This window comes from Polistes fuscatus, unplaced genomic scaffold (assembly GCF_010416935.1).
Source record: "Polistes fuscatus isolate 324 unplaced genomic scaffold, CU_Pfus_HIC Scaffold11, whole genome shotgun sequence".
Lineage (NCBI taxonomy): Eukaryota > Metazoa > Arthropoda > Insecta > Hymenoptera > Vespidae > Polistes > Polistes fuscatus.
Genome location: NW_025113009.1, coordinates 1,723,237 through 1,742,153, shown reverse-complemented (window position 1 = coordinate 1,742,153; position 18,917 = coordinate 1,723,237). Strand labels below are relative to the sequence as shown.

The 18,917-nt window shown below is 32.1% G+C and overlaps 1 protein-coding gene across 25 annotated transcripts in view; it reads left to right on the top strand.

Annotated features, from left to right (window-relative positions):
- The window catches only part of LOC122526225 (ankyrin-3-like), a 71,915-nt gene that overhangs the window by 18,239 nt on the left and 34,759 nt on the right, over positions 1-18,917 (top strand). For 21 of the 25 annotated variants that reach the window (XR_006305996.1, XR_006306002.1, XR_006305999.1 and 18 more), the window contains exons 3-20: positions 3,245-3,346; positions 3,544-3,676; positions 4,109-4,272; positions 5,125-5,280; positions 6,128-6,256; positions 6,366-6,563; positions 6,654-6,950; positions 7,045-7,242; positions 7,315-7,461; positions 7,563-7,712; positions 7,805-7,945; positions 8,019-8,174; positions 8,241-8,339; positions 8,717-8,914; positions 9,008-9,191; positions 11,321-11,425; positions 17,454-17,582; positions 17,731-17,836. Coding sequence is in view for 9 of the 25 variants with exons in the window: in XM_043649492.1 (XP_043505427.1) it covers positions 3,245-3,346; positions 3,544-3,676; positions 4,109-4,272; positions 5,125-5,280; positions 6,128-6,256; positions 6,366-6,563; positions 6,654-6,950; positions 7,045-7,242; positions 7,315-7,461; positions 7,563-7,712; positions 7,805-7,945; positions 8,019-8,174; positions 8,241-8,339; positions 8,717-8,914; positions 9,008-9,191; positions 11,321-11,425; positions 17,454-17,582; positions 17,731-17,836 (2,792 nt within the window). In the remaining 16 variants the exon portion in view is untranslated. The other 4 variants (XR_006306003.1, XM_043649498.1, XM_043649496.1 and 1 more) reach the window with 3 other exon arrangements.

Sequence of the window (18,917 nt, the reverse complement as noted above, 5' to 3'; positions counted from 1 at the left end):
CTAAGTAGCCTCACGTATTTATTTCAGTTCATTTACTTCTTGTACCGCAAAACTTAGTAATCTTTTTTTTTTTTTTTAAGACATATATAGAATGTATGTTACAATATACGTGGCGCGGTTTCGCCATTGATGAAAAAAAAATGTGTCGCCGTTATCGACACCATACACACCTTACGTCTATACCTGGTATATCATAACTCGACTTTCGTTCGTGCGATTTCGCGATATGATTGTACTTCGACTATGAAAAATAATCGAATATCGTACGTAAGATCATGGTGTGTTAGTTGTTTTAATTTAAGACCGCGTAAAAATCAATCGATTAATCGGTTAAATACAAATAAAGAGTCTTCTTTACTACGTCAGATAAATTCTATTTCAGTTCGTTAGATTTACATTAACACCTACATATTATGCGGATTTATTTGATGATATTATATTATACGTAATGTGTCTAAGAAGATAATATTACTAACAGGAGATTCTTCCTTTTCAGATTAAATTAACATTGACGTTATATGGTGTTACTACCACTTGTGTGTGTGAGAGATAGAGAGAGACAAAAAGAAAAAAGGAAGATCTTGATTGAAACCACCCACTTCGAATGCTATTTTTTTATACTCTACGAAATTAATAGACTGTAAATCCTAGTTGGTTTATTTCGTTAGCGTTGGCAATTACTTTATGAGGGAAGGCTTATATCTTTTTTCGTAGCATAAAGCTATGAATAGGATCGATTTAAAAAAAAAAAATAAAAAATAAAATAGAGAAGTGTTGTTGATAGGAAGATAAAGTCCATCGTGAAAGCTATAGAGAGAAAGTAAGATAAAACAATAGGTAGATAAAGGAGAAAGAAAGAAATAAAGAAATAAAGAAACTAACTAATCGTTAATGGTAACAGTTTAAGTATTTTTTATTTACATTAGAAAATAAATACGATTCGAAATGTACTCCCTTGAAAAAGAAGGAAAAAGATTCTCAAATAAACTTTATATAATGAGATCCTTATTTATTAACTTTTTATTTATTTTATATTTGTTTTGAAATGTATTCTTTGTAATCACATAAAAAGAAATCTTTTGAACGTGGATAACTGTTTGTTTGAGGAAGTATAAGTAAGACGATTATTTACGATAAATATTCCGTACGTTAATTACTGCGACAGTGGAGAAGGGTTATTTGCCCTGAAAAAAACGCGTCCAACGTACTCTGTTATCGATTTATTGTTCGACAGCGTTTATGCATGCAATGCATGAACGATAATACGATGCGTTCCAGTAATACGACAGGGTATTCGTCGTTGGGTGACGCCGAAGCGTCTCGTCTCGTCTCTTCTACCTGTGAACTCCTCTTTACTTACCTTTACTATCCAGGTGTAGTTCAGTCAGTTTATTCTCGTACACTTACCGTCCACATAAAGCTTACAACGTAGCTTATAAACCAGTTGCGGCTGACTAACACGCGACTTTCTCGCTTCCAGACATGTACGTTGTGTCTTCTTCCCTGTAAAAAAAAATATGAAACTTTATTCTTATAAATATAAAACATAGAGAGTTATATAATATATCTAACGTTACACAATCAATTGATATTTTTAATATAACGATTTTGTATTGTTATCCATACACGTAATATCCTTAAAATTCTTTTTATCGAATTGAAAACATTATAAATTTATTTGTATAAAATAACTGAATCATAGAATCACATATTTTTTGTAATAAGGCTATGATTGATTATTCGTAATTTCTGTCACGAAAGTTAATAAGTATTGTTGAATTAAACAGAGAGTCGACAGAGGGGATGGGAGATGCGCGAGCAGAGTAGAAATTAGGGAAACAGAATGAGTGGGGGAGTACGGTTATATAGCAAGTAACAAGATTTAAACATTAACTCGAACATTTACTTTAACATTATCATTAATATTAATATATTTATAATACATTTGTTGATATAAATTTTGTCTACCTGTATACCAAGATATTTCGCTTGTCTTGTTCTTGTTTTACCGTTAGCACACAGCAATGTTTTTTCTATTTTTTAAAAAACATTTTTATCTCTTTTTTTTAAACAACGTTTTTTTAAAAATAATTTTCGACCCACCTTCGTATCAAATATTGTAATTCCGTTAACATCTCAATATTGATTTTTTCTTATGTTTTTATCGTCACGGTAATGCAATTTTTGAGAAAGCCTATGTTACATGCATTATTGTGTTACTTTGTTATAAATAAAAAAAAAAGGTAGTCTTTATCGATCAAATGGATAGTGGTAAAATAACGAGATCAGCATCAATCGTTCGTGTAGACCGAAAGGCGCCGTATGTTCCAGTAAACTACATACACATCAGAGACTAACAACCTGCATTGTAATCGTGAAATAATGGCGGAGCATGTCGTGCGCGATTATTTTTCTTTTTCTTCACATTTTGCGCTAGAAAAATTGATAGATGTATAAGTAGGATCATACATGCATATATACACGTATATACACACGTGAAGATTTCTTTTTTTATACTATTGTAATTTCAAAGATCGATAAATTTATCTTTCATACATTGTCTGCGAACACTAAGCTTTGTTATTTATTGTTAGGATTTATAAATAGTATATAACATTGAAACGAGCTCTTTGATAATTTATCGATTAACGAAAATACAATTCGATAAAATGGAAACGTAAAAAGCACGGTTAAAATGAATGCATGTGTACAAGTGTTTATGTTCGTAGATCAAACATTTACAATTCATAGATAACATTGACAAAGTTTCGTATGCACCGATATTTAAATATAAACGTGCATCACGCAATGCACTATAGAGAACAATAATTAGGACATTGCAAACATGTCGAAAATTATAATCAAATCGTATAGAGAGAGAGAATACTTTCTTTTTATTACGTTGACAATGGAAGAATACAAAGAAGGAAAAGCATTGGAATTAAAGGCACGTGAGTACATACATATGTACGAGACGTGATTTGGACGAAGATATACGGATTAAAAAGTTACGTAAGGTCCCTTGATAATTTCTATTATGAATGTTCACACGAGTACATTAGCCTAGTTAGGATGAAATTAATGAGAATTATGCAATATGTCCGACTTATCGTATTAACGCGAGTAAACCGTTCATTAAATAATTATGACGCGTAAGATAAAATATAATCGAAATAAGAATAAATATAATCACAATTAAGAATTTGTGTCATTATTTGATTTGATTTGATTTGATTATTTTCAGAGCGATCCAAGCACGTCATTTTTGAGAGCAGCTCGTGCAGGCCAACTCGAAAAGGTTTTGGAATATCTTGAATCGGGCGTGGACATTAACGCATCGAATGCTGTAAGTTTATCATTTTTAATTAGGTTTATTAAAAATAAGTGGAGTATCGCATGAGTTTAACATAGTCGCAATTGATCAAGATACTTGGTTGACTATGTAAGGAATTATACGTTGATACGTATAACGAATATTTGACTTACACGGAATTTAAACAAAAACGGGAATGAATTTATTTATTTTTTTTTTTTTATACTTAGAACGGACTGAATGCTTTGCACCTGGCAGCTAAGGATGGCCACTTGGAAATCGTACGAGAACTTCTTAATCGTGGCGCAGTAGTCGATGCTGCTACTAAAAAGGGAAACACCGCATTGCACATTGCTTCTCTTGGTAAGTAAGCGTATTCCATTTGTGTGTGTTACTGTGTATACGTATAGACGAACGTATACAAATACACGTAAAATACACGTACTCTCAGATTATATCGATTAACCCATATCTCTTTCCATACCTTGATACCGATATGGTGCATTGCCTCTAGGCAATAATAAAAATAAAAAAATGCATTGCTATGTTCAACGCCGCGATGACACGTTTAATCGAAGAAAAAAGAATGGAACTTTTGATGATTTATCTATACACGAAAATATACGATATTTCATAGTTTTTTGTTTCTCTTTTTTTTTTTTATGGATTTCATCATGTACGTTGACATTTTATTTACTTTATACTCAATTCTTCCTGGGTCACATAATGGGGAAATGTATATGATATCCGACCACTTTTCTCTCACATCAGTGTGAAACTAATATCTTGTTTCAGCTGGACAAGAGGAGGTTGTACAATTGCTCGTTCTACAAGGTGCTTCTGTCAACGCACAGTCACAAAATGGGTTCACACCACTATATATGGCCGCTCAGGAAAATCATGACTCTGTGGTCAAGTACCTCCTCAATAAGGGTGCAAATCAAACCCTCACTACGGAGGTACTTGTTATATACAATCTTTTTTAATTATAAATACGTGTTATTCGAAAAAAAAAATGTTTTATACGTTTCAAAGATTTAGTTTCGAAACAAGTATTTCTTCGATTCGGTTGCAAACGCGAATCGAAATCGCATTGAGATTATTTGTGATTTATGATTACTCTTATTTATGAGTGACAAATATCTCTTCTGTTAAAGTATTTTTATTATTACAAATTGTATTATAATTGTTTCGAAATAATCACTATTATTGCTAATAGTATTACACGTTTGCCCTATCGATAACGATTCAATTTACGTCGACTCATTTACATTATCATCTTATCCCCCGGTAATACGAAAAATCGTATTAGGGATGTCTGCCAACAAATTAGTTCTACCACTATTAAAAGGGTGGAGCCGCTATCATTTAGGGTTAGGGTAAATCACTTTATTGATGCCCAAGGCCGTTTTTTCTAATACGAGAGATAAGGAATAATTTTTGGACGGTCGACTGAAATAAATGATAAATGATCTGGAATTCATTTAAAAGATCAATATATTTATAGGTCGATTAATTCATCACGGAACGGGTGATGTAAGCATGTAAAAAAAAAAAAACAAGGATTACTTTGAAATATCAAGGATGTGTCCTTCGTATAGACAAGATTTGCCAGGGGGCACAAAAAATTCTCGAAATAAAATTAATTCGATTGAAAAAATTTTGTTCACATACATAATATATCGAATGGTTCTCGAATATAATTTCGTGTTAAAATTTCTACGAGATACAATGTAATTTATATGTATTATAATGTAATTAATTATTGTAATTTATTGAATTCTCCTATTTTTATTTGTTTCCTATCGCAGGATGGGTTCACTCCATTGGCGGTGGCCATGCAACAGGGTCACGATAAAGTAGTTGCCGTTCTATTGGAAAATGATACTCGCGGTAAAGTTCGATTACCTGCCCTCCACATCGCAGCTAAGAAGGATGATTGTAATGCGGCTGCCCTACTTTTACAAGTACGACGTCATATTTCTCTTTTTTTCTTTTTTTTCTTTTTCTAGCAAAAGAGCCCTTCGTAGCAATCCTCTTATTCTTGTTAATAGGGTTCACCACTCAATACATTTCTATTAGTTTATACCATATATTCTTTTAATCCAAATAGTTGACCGATTTTTATCAACGAGAATAGTAAAAAAATACTGCTAGAAAAATAGTGAAAATTATTATGTTCTAAGAAAAATTCGTCTCTTAAATTTTCAAATATTTCGAATCGATGTACGTGTAGAAAAAAAACATTCTCTGAAAATATAATCTCGCATCGGAAAACTTTGTCTTTAAAATATTCTATAGTTCGAATAAAAAGTTAGAGGATAATTTTAACTTTTTTTTCATAAACTTCTGTAAATAATGTAAAACAGTTTTTGTATAAGTATTTTCGCATATATTTCATTGAAAGTTTTAGAACGTTTTAATTACATGAAAAGAATTTTAAATTACATACTAATCTGTATATAGGTAAATATGATTTTAATTAAATACGAAAAGGATGAAATCGTTTATGAGACCTCATATCGACTTATGTATTTTTACGCGTTATTAAAAAAGTACTGTAGCTTTTTTTAGTCATATAAGAATATGTATTTGACCTATTTATGAATTATACATCATCGTTATATGAAATACGTCAGACTGACAAATAGGTAGCTAAACGTTTTTGGATTATCATTCATTATGAATTTGTAATAAATTAATCAAAGAGTCGACACAATACGCTTTTATTTAATATTTTAAGTAAATTGAAAATGATAAAAAAGTAATTAACGGGCTTATTGAATCTTTATCGTATGTTTTATTTTTCAACAGAACGACCATAATCCCGATGTAACTTCGAAAAGCGGTTTTACGCCACTTCACATAGCCGCGCATTATGGCAACGATCGAATTGCTTCTTTACTTTATGACAGAGGCGCGGATGTTAATTTTGTTGCTAAAGTAAGTATTCAATCATATTCACATACGTGCAAGTATAAGTATTTACAAAATATTTGAACAAATATGATATTTACGTTTTATTTTTTCGTTTGTTTGTTCATTCGTATAGCACAATATTACACCGATTCATGTAGCTGCAAAATGGGGTAAAATAAAAATGGTAAGTCATCTGATGAATAAAGGAGCAAATATCGAAGCTAAAACGAGAGATGGCCTTACACCTCTTCATTGTGCAGCAAGATCAGGTCATCATGAAGTTGTTGATATTCTTATTGAAAAGGGAGCACCCATTGGGTCTAAGACAAAGGTAATAAATTATATATTCAAAAACGACATCGTTGTTAAATAATATTTGATTATCATTTGAATAATGCATTTCTTTTTTATTATCATACAGAATGGTCTCGCACCATTACACATGGCTGCTCAAGGAGATCACGTAGACGCAGCAAGGGTTCTACTTTATCATCGTGCACCTGTGGACGAAGTAACAGTAGACTATTTAACAGCATTGCATGTAGCAGCTCATTGTGGTCACGTAAGAGTGGCCAAACTTTTACTCGATAGAAATGCGGATCCTAATGCACGTGCACTCAATGGTTTCACACCTCTTCATATCGCGTGTAAGAAGAACAGAATCAAAGTAGTTGAACTTCTTTTAAAACACAAAGCTAGTATCGAAGCCACTACGGAGGTAAATAATAATTGTAATAAATATTAAAAAAATATATTTTTTGTGTATATATAATAATTAACAATTCTTAAACTTATTTATTTATTTGTTTTAGTCCGGATTAACTCCGCTGCATGTAGCAAGTTTTATGGGATGTATGAACATCGTCATTTACTTGCTGCAACACGAAGCTAGTCCAGACATACCGACAGTAAGAGGCGAGACGCCGTTACATTTAGCTGCTAGAGCAAACCAGACTGATATTATCAGGATACTTCTTAGGAATGGTGCTCAAGTTGACGCTAGAGCAAGGGTACGGATATCATGTAATTTTATTTTCTTATTTCGAATAATTTTCATGTGTTTGTCATATTCTTATTCTTAGGAGGAACAAACACCACTCCACGTTGCTTCCCGTTTAGGTAACGTTGATATCGTAATGTTGCTATTACAACACGGTGCTGGAGTTGATGCAACAACAAAAGATTTGTACACTCCACTTCATATCGCTGCTAAGGAAGGTCAAGAAGAGGTAAATATTTTATAGTTACAAGTAACTTTTAATCATACAATTTAATATTTGATTATCCCTATATTAAATATAACGTATTAACAATTATTTTTTGTGCGTAGGTTGCTTCAGTTTTATTAGAAAACGGCGCATCGCTTACTGCTACGACTAAAAAAGGTTTTACGCCATTGCATTTGGCAGCTAAATACGGCAATATGAACGTGGCAAGATTGTTATTACAAAAGAATGCACCGGTTGATGCTCAAGGAAAGGTAATCAGCGTCTTATTGATTTTTTATTAAAATTATACATAAGCATAAACACGCGACAAGTACAAATATTTTGATCGATTTATTAAATACAGAATGGAGTAACTCCTCTTCACGTAGCATCGCATTACGATCATCAGAATGTAGCATTGCTCCTATTAGACAAGGGTGCTTCGCCACATGCTATGGCTAAAAATGGTCATACACCTTTACATATTGCTGCACGAAAAAATCAGGCAAGTAAACAGAGTAAAATGATGTTTAAATAATTGACAAAATCGACAGAAAAATTTGAATAATTGTATGCAGATGGACATTGCAACAACATTACTGGAATATGGTGCAAAAGCTAATGCAGAATCAAAAGCTGGATTTACGCCGCTACATTTAAGTGCACAAGAAGGACACACTGATATGTCAACTTTACTTATCGAACACAAGGCAGACACAAATCATAAGGCGAAGGTACAATCGCACATAATTGGAAAATATTCTTTATTTTATTATTTATTAATCTGTTTTTTTTTTCAGAATGGTCTTACGCCGTTACATTTATGCGCACAAGAGGATAAGGTCAACGTTGCTTCTATCCTCGTAAAGAATGGTGCTCAGATCGATGTTAAAACAAAGGTAATGTAATTATGCTTATCTACATTTATGCTATGAAAAAGAACAATACAATTAGCGAAAGATCAATGACACGATAGACGATGAATACTATAACTGAGCGTAGACAAAAATTATCATATTCACGATTACATCGTTAACATTGTCAATATAATTCAATTATCATTGGAGACACAATAAGTACTTTAAGTAGCTCTAGGTTGCATTTTTTGTATTGTTATCTTTAAGTGTCCGACTTGTTCACTTGACTCTATTGTCTTTATAGTGATAGTAATTATTGGTATTGTTTGTACTATCTTATAAAAAAATATTTTATATCTTACAATTATCATTTTTATTTTTATATCAAATGTTTTATTAAATATATGCGTTTATTTCAGGCTGGTTACACGCCATTGCACGTTGCAGCTCATTTTGGACAATCAGCAATGGTGCGATTCCTTTTGCGCTCCGGTGCAACTGTTGATAACAGTACCAATGCTGGTTACACGCCGTTACACCAAGCTGCTCAGCAGGGACACACGCTGGTTATTAATTTACTATTAGAAAGTAAAGCTAAGCCAAATGCTGTAACCAATGTAAGTAGAGCTAAAAATCCAATTCTCGATATGCAAGACAACGTTTTTTTTACAAAACACGTTAAAAAAATCAAATTGTCTTACGTTTTATAGAATGGGCAAACTGCTTTGGATATTGCACAAAAACTTGGCTATATCAGCGTCATTGAGACATTAAAGGTTGTAACTGAAACTATTATTACCACAACACATACTATCACTATTGAAGAAAAATATAGAGTACAAGCACCCGAATCTATGCAAGAAACATTCATGAGTGACAGTGAAGATGAAGGCGGTGAGTACATGGTTTATTATTATAATCATTCGTTTTTGCTTAATAGATACTTATTGCAGTCTATGCATATTCAAATGTATAATCTTATTTAAGAGTTGAATTAAGAAGGACTAACATCTTTTTTCAATTTAATAGTGGAGGCGTTTGAAAATAATACCTCATGCGATTTTTAAATATACATGTTGAATATAGTTTGCAATTGAGAATTTTTATCTGATAAAATATATATGTTCGATAATTAAAGAAATAGGAATATTAGAAAATAATAAAATACAAGTATAAATCTTATTGGAATTAAATTTCGATACATAATTCGACATAATGCATGCTGTAAAATAATTCTTATAGAGAAAGTCCTACGTCAATGATGATATAATGTTAATTTATATTGCATTTCTATTTAATTTAATAAATGTTTCTATTAAAAGCGTTATTCGTGAAATTGTCCGTATTAAATTAATGAATATTTTTGATTTGTTAAATATGTATATGTATTACACCATTGGAATTAACACAAGTTTCTTCCAAAACAATTGCATGAAAAATAACTAAATGAATTATCAAGTAAGCTTCCTAAAATTACGTACACACTCTTGCATGAGGCATGAGGAGAATATATAGTGTAGTTTAAATAATGAAGCATGGGTGATACATGTCTTCTTAGCTTATAAAACTATTTTCCTTATATGAATATCCTTATAGATAATCATATCCTTTTCCCAACCCGATTAGTTACGATGGAACAGGCAACATGAGGTAGCAGGGATAGGTTCAAATTACTCAACTTGACACAATAGAATATATATATATATTTCTACATATTCTATATACATAAATGAACAAACATACGCGTAACGAATACGTATATTACATTATTATTTAGTATAATCGATTTCTTTGTCGAAATTCCAGAGTTATTATTAAAGAGCTAAATGGCATTTTTCTTTGCTTGTTTTTATTGCGTTTCTTTTGCATTCATTTCGCAAGAGCATGTATCTAGCATATACTCGCTGGGTTGTTAAATACGTCTTCCATCAAATGTTTATTCAAATTATATTTTTTCCGTCTATGTAAATATATCTATTTAGTATTGAATTTTGCAAAATAGCTGAGCTATCAATATTTCAAATAACGTATAGGTATTATCTTTGCTTTATCAATATTATGTAAAATTTTGAAGCTTCGTAATAGCACCAGGAATAGTTGTAAATATGCGGTCTTGCCTTAAAGTAAAAAGTATTGTACAGGATATCCTGTAACTGGTATTACAAACGAGCAAGGGGTTGATTCTATATAAAAAATTAAATAAAAAATGTAGAATCACATTTGCTCGTCGCTTTGTTTTTTAGATAAGTAAGATTGAAAATTTATCGAGTACTTTTACACTCGACTGTGTCTGCAACCTTGGAAACTAAAAGCCTCATTTGATAAACATAAGTGTAAAATCGATATAAGAGGTATCATCATACTGATAATGTTTGCAAATATATTAGGAAGCACAAAAATGCTCTCCGAAATATCCGAGAGTAAGATAGTGGAATCTGTCGAGCTGAATCGTGTGCACACGTATTCGACAAATTTTCAAACTTATTTTTCTCAATAACAAAGCTACGAACAAATGTGTAATTCTACATTTTTGATTTAGTTTTTCATGTAAATTCACCCCTCGCTCGTTTGTACTATTATAAAGTTGCAGGACACTCTGTATACATAGTATAGATAAGGTATAGGATTTAAAATAAAGTTAACATTTAAACATATTATAGAAACAGATTCTTGCAGAGTTGATTATTTATTAGCGTTTTCTTGAGTATTCATTACTTATGTAATAATTAATATTATATTTGTATAGATAAATATATATATATATATAAATATAAATATAAATATAAATATATATATATTTATTTATTATATTATAATACATTTAAAACGATATTAGTTGCTTGCTTATATATATTACAAATGAGATTCTTCATAGCAGTTTCAGCGAAGGTATATATTTTGGTTTAACACTAACTATACGAAGACTAACAACCCAGTGATAACGAGATATAGAAACAATGTTTGATGGTGCAAAATTAGGGTTTTGATAAAAAAATGACCTTACTCGCCGGCGTATAATGTAGGTGGTGATGAAATCGGCATGGCAGCCATGAATGTGTACGGGCAGCCTCCACACGCGCAACACGTGTACCTTCCTTCTTACTACAAGGGCCAAATGACCTATACCCGTAAGTTCTCTGTTTTCTGTCACTCTGTCTCTACTCTCTACTCTCTCTCTCTCTCTTTCTCTCTTTCTCTCTCTCTCTTTCTTTCATTCACATGTCACACGTGCGTGCAGTACATACCGTACACACATACACTCTTCTAAGAGCCGTGTGATGTGGGTCATTTTGTAATATTTTCGTCGATCTCTGGAATTCTTAGCTCATAGATCGTCTGGTACATCGTTTAAGCATTCCCTTCCCATCTATTCGATTCCTTATAACTCGAAGCGACCAATCAATCCATCTTGTACATTATTTACCTATCTCTCGCTAGCTTACATTTGCTATTGGATTTATACTTCTGGGTCCTTTTTTCTTTCTTTCTGTAAAACAATAAACCCCCCTTTTATATAAATAAAGATGAAACAAATATAAATTGTTATCGTTAGCATTTCGATATTTTAATAACTACGAGTAGACACGACGAACTTATAGTTCTTTCTTTTTTTTTTTTTTTTTTTCCAGTTGTTCTACCCTACCATGTCGAAAGTTGTTGAGTCTCATGATAGTTTGACCCTAATACGCAGTAGTATGATTTGAATTTTTATTTTATGCACTTCACTTCAACAAACATCACCTTAAATCTTAATATTTCCCAATCGACATTATGCGAATGAATGCGAACAGTTTTCCAATAAGATGGAGCTCTCTCTCTCTCTCTCGTATGTGAATTCACTTACGTGTCGCACGTATTTATGTAAATATATTATACAATACTACGATGCGTGACAAGTTAGAAATCGTTTAATTATCCAACGAAATTTTCAAGATATCGGATAACGTGTTTGGATGATGATGATGATGTTGATGATGAAGAAAAAGAAGAGAAGAAAAAAACACACACGTGTGCATCAAAATGTTATGCATTTGAATCGAAATCGGCGAACACACAGAGAAGAGATGTACACGTTAAAGTGCAGCAGACAACACGTTGAACGCATGAAACCGTACATCCTCTTGTTACAATTTTACATTTTGTACGATTAACGAAATGGGCCATTCTCCTGGCCGGCATTAATGCAATTAACATAATAACGAGTAGCGTTATTATTCTAACACAAGTTGATAGAAACGGACGTAGATTAGCTCGCTCGTTGCTCGGTTTTGACATATCATGATCCTTGGCATCGTCATCATCATCATCATCATCGTTGTCATTTTCAACGTTGCACCCGTTGTACACCCGTCTGTAGCCTATGACATGCATTCTACATCGTCTGTTACCTGTTATGCAACGCGTCGACGTACGTACGACAACGGCGCGCGACTTACGTTTCGTTGAGAGTTTTCTTCTATTCATTGGTGCAATAGAATTAGTCGTCAGTTTAACCCCCGTCGTCTTCTGGCCAACTGCCAAACCCGATCCAAGAACCGAAATATCACACGAATTTATATAACATCAACGTGGCGGTGGCGCTTACTTTTTCTTTTCTTACTTTTTTTTCTCTTTTTTCTTCCCCCCCCCTCTTTCCCTTGATCTTACTTTTTTTTTTTTTTTGGGAGGGTTTCAACTCACCACGCGGATTACCTTTAGAGATTTATGCTTCCAGGAAGACTTCTTTTTATATTTGTCGCTGACGATAGTAGTTTCTTCGTTCAAAGCAAAGTAAAGAAGGCTCCCCGTTAGATGGATATTTTTTTTTCGGTTGTGAACATTTGCCAAGCGCCAGTAGTAAATCGCGTAATAATTATATATATATCATTAGACGTTGGGGATTTATTTCTAATCGATCGATATTAATTTTATTCGATCAATGAACACGATATTATAGTCGACGTTATTTTTCAACGTATCGTTTATAATATGCGCATAACTTAAGCATGCACGCGCTATTTAAACGAAATTTTCCGTACCTTATTACTATAGGAAGACACGCATCCATAGATCTTGAGAAAACGTGTTGTGTAAACAGTAGAAAATCAGAGTTGTTGTTTCAACGATCGAACGGTGAAACCCGTGGGAGGGCAACGGGGGTATACCTCGCGTCGTGTAAATAAATTGGCGGGAAAGCTCGAAGGCAGTGACTATTATAAAATTGGTGATTCATAAAATGAGGTCACGTTTCTAGCGGTGGTCTTACGTCGAACTTGTATTAATCTCAAAACAGTCGCTGTTCCTGACCCCCGCGGATGCGAACGTTGTAGCGGAACGAACGCGGTGCATCAAAAAAAAAAAAAAAAAAAAAGAGAGAAGGCGTTACAATTTTGTGATTTATATTTCTTCTTTCTAATCGGTGATACCGATATTTCCTCAAATTTTACGATACGAACTTTTAATCACGTTTCAACGTGAGAAGGAAGGATCACGTCTGATTTGTGTCATCGCATAGGATAAAATAAATAAACTAACGTTTTACGCAATCCTAGAATGCGACAAAGGTGATCATAACGGATTAATTTGATTCGTTTGAACGAATATTATTATTCGTATCCATATCGCGAAAATTTTTGATTGAAAATATTCGACGATAAGAATATATGAAAAAAGGAAAAATAAATACGTAGGAAGATCTACGGTGATATTATTTTAACTACCGATTCAAAGGATTACGCACAGTTGCGAATAATCAGTGATGCAATAATTATGAGGCACACGTAACAACTCGTACCGCCACTAAATTGTCTTTATATCGTTCTATATGGCGTTGACTGCATAGAGAGTACCTACTGTACACCGTATGCAACCTCGTCACAGTGCACCAGTGCACTTATTACCGTTCAAAAGGCACAAGACGATATAAACCGCGCGCGCTCTTCGTTATCTTTCAGTGTTTTTCTATTTATATTTTTATTTATTTATTTTTTCTTTTATTTGTTAAATTTTCTTACCTTTTAAACATCGACGTCTGTCTCCCGTTCGAAATGGCAAAGGGAAAGGCAAAGGGAAAAGAGTCGAAAGGGATGGCATGCTGCGGGTGTGCACGCAGCAGGAACAGCGACATTATATGTAAATATGCAATTATCCTTGTCGTTATATAGCTCCATGCACATCATTTCATGCACGTCATCATCTACGCACCTTATCATTATGCTTTTCGTAATTATTTACGATAAATTAACGCGTGTTCACGTTGCTCGAAACGTCAAAGGCTACGATACTTGTCGTTCGTTCGTTCGTTCGTTCGTTCGACAATTCGAAAGGAAGTACGTCTCACTCATTTATCTTTTTTCCTAATCAATTATTTCACCTTTCGTAATAATGCATATACGTTTTTAACGATAATATTCACACGAAATGGTCGTTAATCGTATACTATGAAAATCATCGATTTTAAATATTCGCTTTTACTAATAAAAATCGTATTAGGTAAATCCAACGACACGAATATCGTAATAATTACATTCAAACGATGTTTTTTGTTTTATCGATAGATACTTCGATGACTGATGTATTTTCAATGATTATTATCTAGCCAGTTTATGTTCGATTGTTCAAGCAAACGTAACGAGAATTAAAAAACCGGTTTTATGTGCAGAAGCGGCAATATTATTGTTACAGTAAACAACAACAGCAACCGCATCGTGTAAATTAATTGTTAAATTGTGAGGAATTAGTTAAATACATATTCGAAATCATTTAATATTCGTTACATAACATTAATGAATAGTAGAATCAACATGACTTTTTTTTAAAGGCTCATGCCCATTAATAAAAGTTAAATATTCATTCTGTAGATATATATATATAACGGAAGTATACCGTAACAATGGCGCGAACATGCATTCTGCATTGCAAATGTAAACTCTAGTGCAAGACAAGGACGTCAAGTTGTAGCGCCAATCTTACAGACACAAACAATTTGTTTTAAATTAAGCCATGACCACCTCGTACTACGAATAACGTTATAGTATCAAATAGTTGCCACTTTGCGACATCGACCGAAAATCACTCGGCCATTTTACGAAAGGTGTGTCTGTTTAAATTGTCATTGATATCGATGACGATAGAAACGTATATAATATATTTTACATATATATTTTTACTTGTATATATCATATTTTGATGTTTTTGCTATAAGATAGGATGAATAATTAAAAAAATTTAGAATGATACCATAGGATAAAAATAAAAAATTCGCCGAAAATACACGGTGATGTGTGATAGTTCAATAAAATTAAATGTAAATTTAAAAAATTAAAGAATATCTTTGTTAATTAATTAAATCTAATATGAAAAATATATTTATACGCATAACTATTAATTTATATGATAATTAAAAAACAATCTATATGGTGTTGATGAGCCCTGTGCTCTTGCACAGTTCGTGCACCCATAGATACGACCTTGTTTACATGAATATCGTTTCTATACGTATGTAAAAGTGAGCAGAACTTGTTATACCTAATTAAGTTTATAGGAGAAAGAGGAATATATACAGTACGTTACGTGAATACGACATATAATAATGATACAGACGGTTACATCAATGACATAAGGAATAACGTGGGACAATGAGAAATTTATCCAGCCATGACTTTTCAATTTTCTTACAAGTCAATAATAATTTTCATTGCACTATATTTACAGATTAAAGTATTATTACGTTTAAAAAACGATCGAGCTATTAAGAGTCATAATTTCTTTCGTAGATTATTATTATTATTAAACTATTTTCATCCCATGACGCTTCGAAGAGTCTTCCTCATTCAATGAGATTTGACACGATTATATAGCTGATCTTCCGAGAGATGATTAGAACGCGAACTCTCCAGAAGATATAGGTCACCGTTTATGAAATTGGTTCTTTCATCGAGATAGAAGCGTCTTAGAACGTCTAACAGAACTGTTTCACTGTATTACGTGTCCTTGAACGATGATAAAATTAGCGTTTCTGTGTTACGGTTACGTTCATACCATAAAATTAAACATTTCTGAATACGTGGAATGACGAAAATTCGGATTTTCATCTGATTCCGCAATATTTATCCGAAAACGTTTTCCAAAGGAAATTCAAACTTTATCATCTTTGTACTCGTTAGATTAAAACGAGAGAGAGAAGAAAAAATAAGAAAAAAATGGAAAATTATTCGACAGCAATCATCGCGTATCTATCATCGACGGTTCAAGGTCTTATTCTCCTCTCATACTCGGAATAACTCGACATAATATTGTTTGTCTTTATTTTTAGATATTACAACATCTTACATGTTTTAACATATACAGAGGCGCGAAGAGAATAATTTGCTTTTATCTGCCGATAACTTATTAGACGTGGGCGGTAAATTTGTGAGCTGTCCATCCCATTGGATAATTGTGGCCTATATTCTTGAAATGTCTGATAATGCGCAATCGTAAATGCGGCAAGATTTCAGTCTCTCATTGTCAGTGTGAAAAATGAGTTTTAACAGTAGTTAGACAGACTTCTGCATTTTATTTTTTGATTTCGGAGACAGATAATACGACGAATTAAGGAAGTATGACGTACTTTATTGTTTCGTATCTTAAATGGCAGAGAGATTTAATCTTTGTGTAAATGTATAACAAGAGATTAAACAGTTCTTTAATGATAAACAAATAAATAGAAGAAAATGAAGAAGAAGAAGAATAATAAGAAGAAGAAGAAGAAGAAAACAAAGAAGAAGAAGAAGAAGACAAAAGATAAACCCCATCGCGTTGTTTTCTTCTTTTTAGAAAAAGAAAATGGTCGATGAGAAATAACGTTTATTTGAAAAAAAAAAAAATCCTTCTAACGGCGCTATTTCATATTATACCTTTATCAATCTTGCTTGTTATTTCGCTTATTCCTAATAATTTCATTGGCAATGATATTATTTTTATTTCCGTTGCAAAGGCATCTCAAACCAATGTCCATATACATTTAATAATATTTAGTGCATACGATTTAATTGTGATATAAATAGTATTATTATTATTATTATTATCATACGGTATTATAATCTATCACATTGTATTCATATTAACTTCACGAGAAGAACTTATTAACGAGTATACCGTGAACCGTAATAAAGATCTCATTGTTCGTTTATGCAGGTGAAGATCCGATGCTCAGCGACCAACATCAATACCGTTACATGACTGTTGATGATATGAAATCTATGGGAGACGATTCTATGCGCGTTAATGTTACCGATGACGAAAGAGATAATCGACATGCTGGAGGTACGTTAGACAAATTTTATTTTCTTCTTTCTAGTCAGTCGTTTAATTAACAACGGGAAACATCCTACGTGATTTTTCGTTATCGTCTAAAGAACTTTTTTCCTTTTTCTTTTCTTTTTTTTTTTTTATTTGGTTTACAATTTTCTAGCTCCCACGATAACAGAAATGATCACCAAGGAAAACTATCAACGTTCTAATGCCGCAATTCTAAAACCGGACAATATAGATATCAATAGGCATCCGGTTCACGTTGGGTATGTATCCATTTTTTTTTCATATTTTTTTTTTTTTAATTCTATACAGACATTTTAATGAAAATTAGTTAATAGCACGACGGAGTTCGATAAGCTGTATCATTATTATTATTTTTATTATTAATGATTACGTACAGGTTGTGCAAATTTTTTTTTTTTTTTTCAAAATTTTACTATCATATTTTATGAATAAAAATAAGAAAACACAATATTATGTTAAATGATTTATTAAAACGTTATAATAAAAATATAAAACGACAACGATTTCATTTTCTAATTGGATAACGCATAGGAATAGAGTGTTTTCGTTCAAATTATAATGCCATTTTAATATGTTGTTCGTCATTATGAATGTTAGAAACTAGAGAATAGAATTTATCGTATTACTAATATCTTTTTTATTTTCCTTAATCCCAATGCGTCACGAATTCTTTGCATTCATCCTTGACACGTATTAACTTCTGTTAGTTAATAGGAAATTTAATTTTTCAAGTAAAAAAATGAGGTCTGAATATATATACATATTCAAATAAAAACATCGGTCCGTTGTCGTTTCATATTTTTGTTTATAACTTTTTAATGAAGCTTCTATTAAATTTCTATTTAATGTTCAAAATTTTGTAATTCATCCATTAACATATTATTCGATATAATGTGTCGAATATGAGAATATCGATGATACGAATAAAATTTATAATTATACAGCTTATCTCTTTAAAAAAAATACATGATCATGAAATTGTATAGGTAGAAAAATAAAGATTTAAGGAGCGCGTGTGTATTTAAGAAAATTTGTTTACGCACGACGATAAAAGTAAGATTGACAAAATTCTTGGACAACGTTAATTTATAAAATATTTAGTGTCGATGCCAAAAACGTGTACAATTGCATAAGATATTGCATCTCGTATATATATTTTAGCGTATTTACTACGGTAATATAGTGTTGATTATGAAAAAACAATAATGTTGTGTATTATAGTGTGATACGGTGTGTGTTGATGAAAGTATCCTGCTGTAACTAATCCTTCAAATTTATTGGTTGCTATGTAATTTATCTTCTAGTTTACTTCTAATTTAT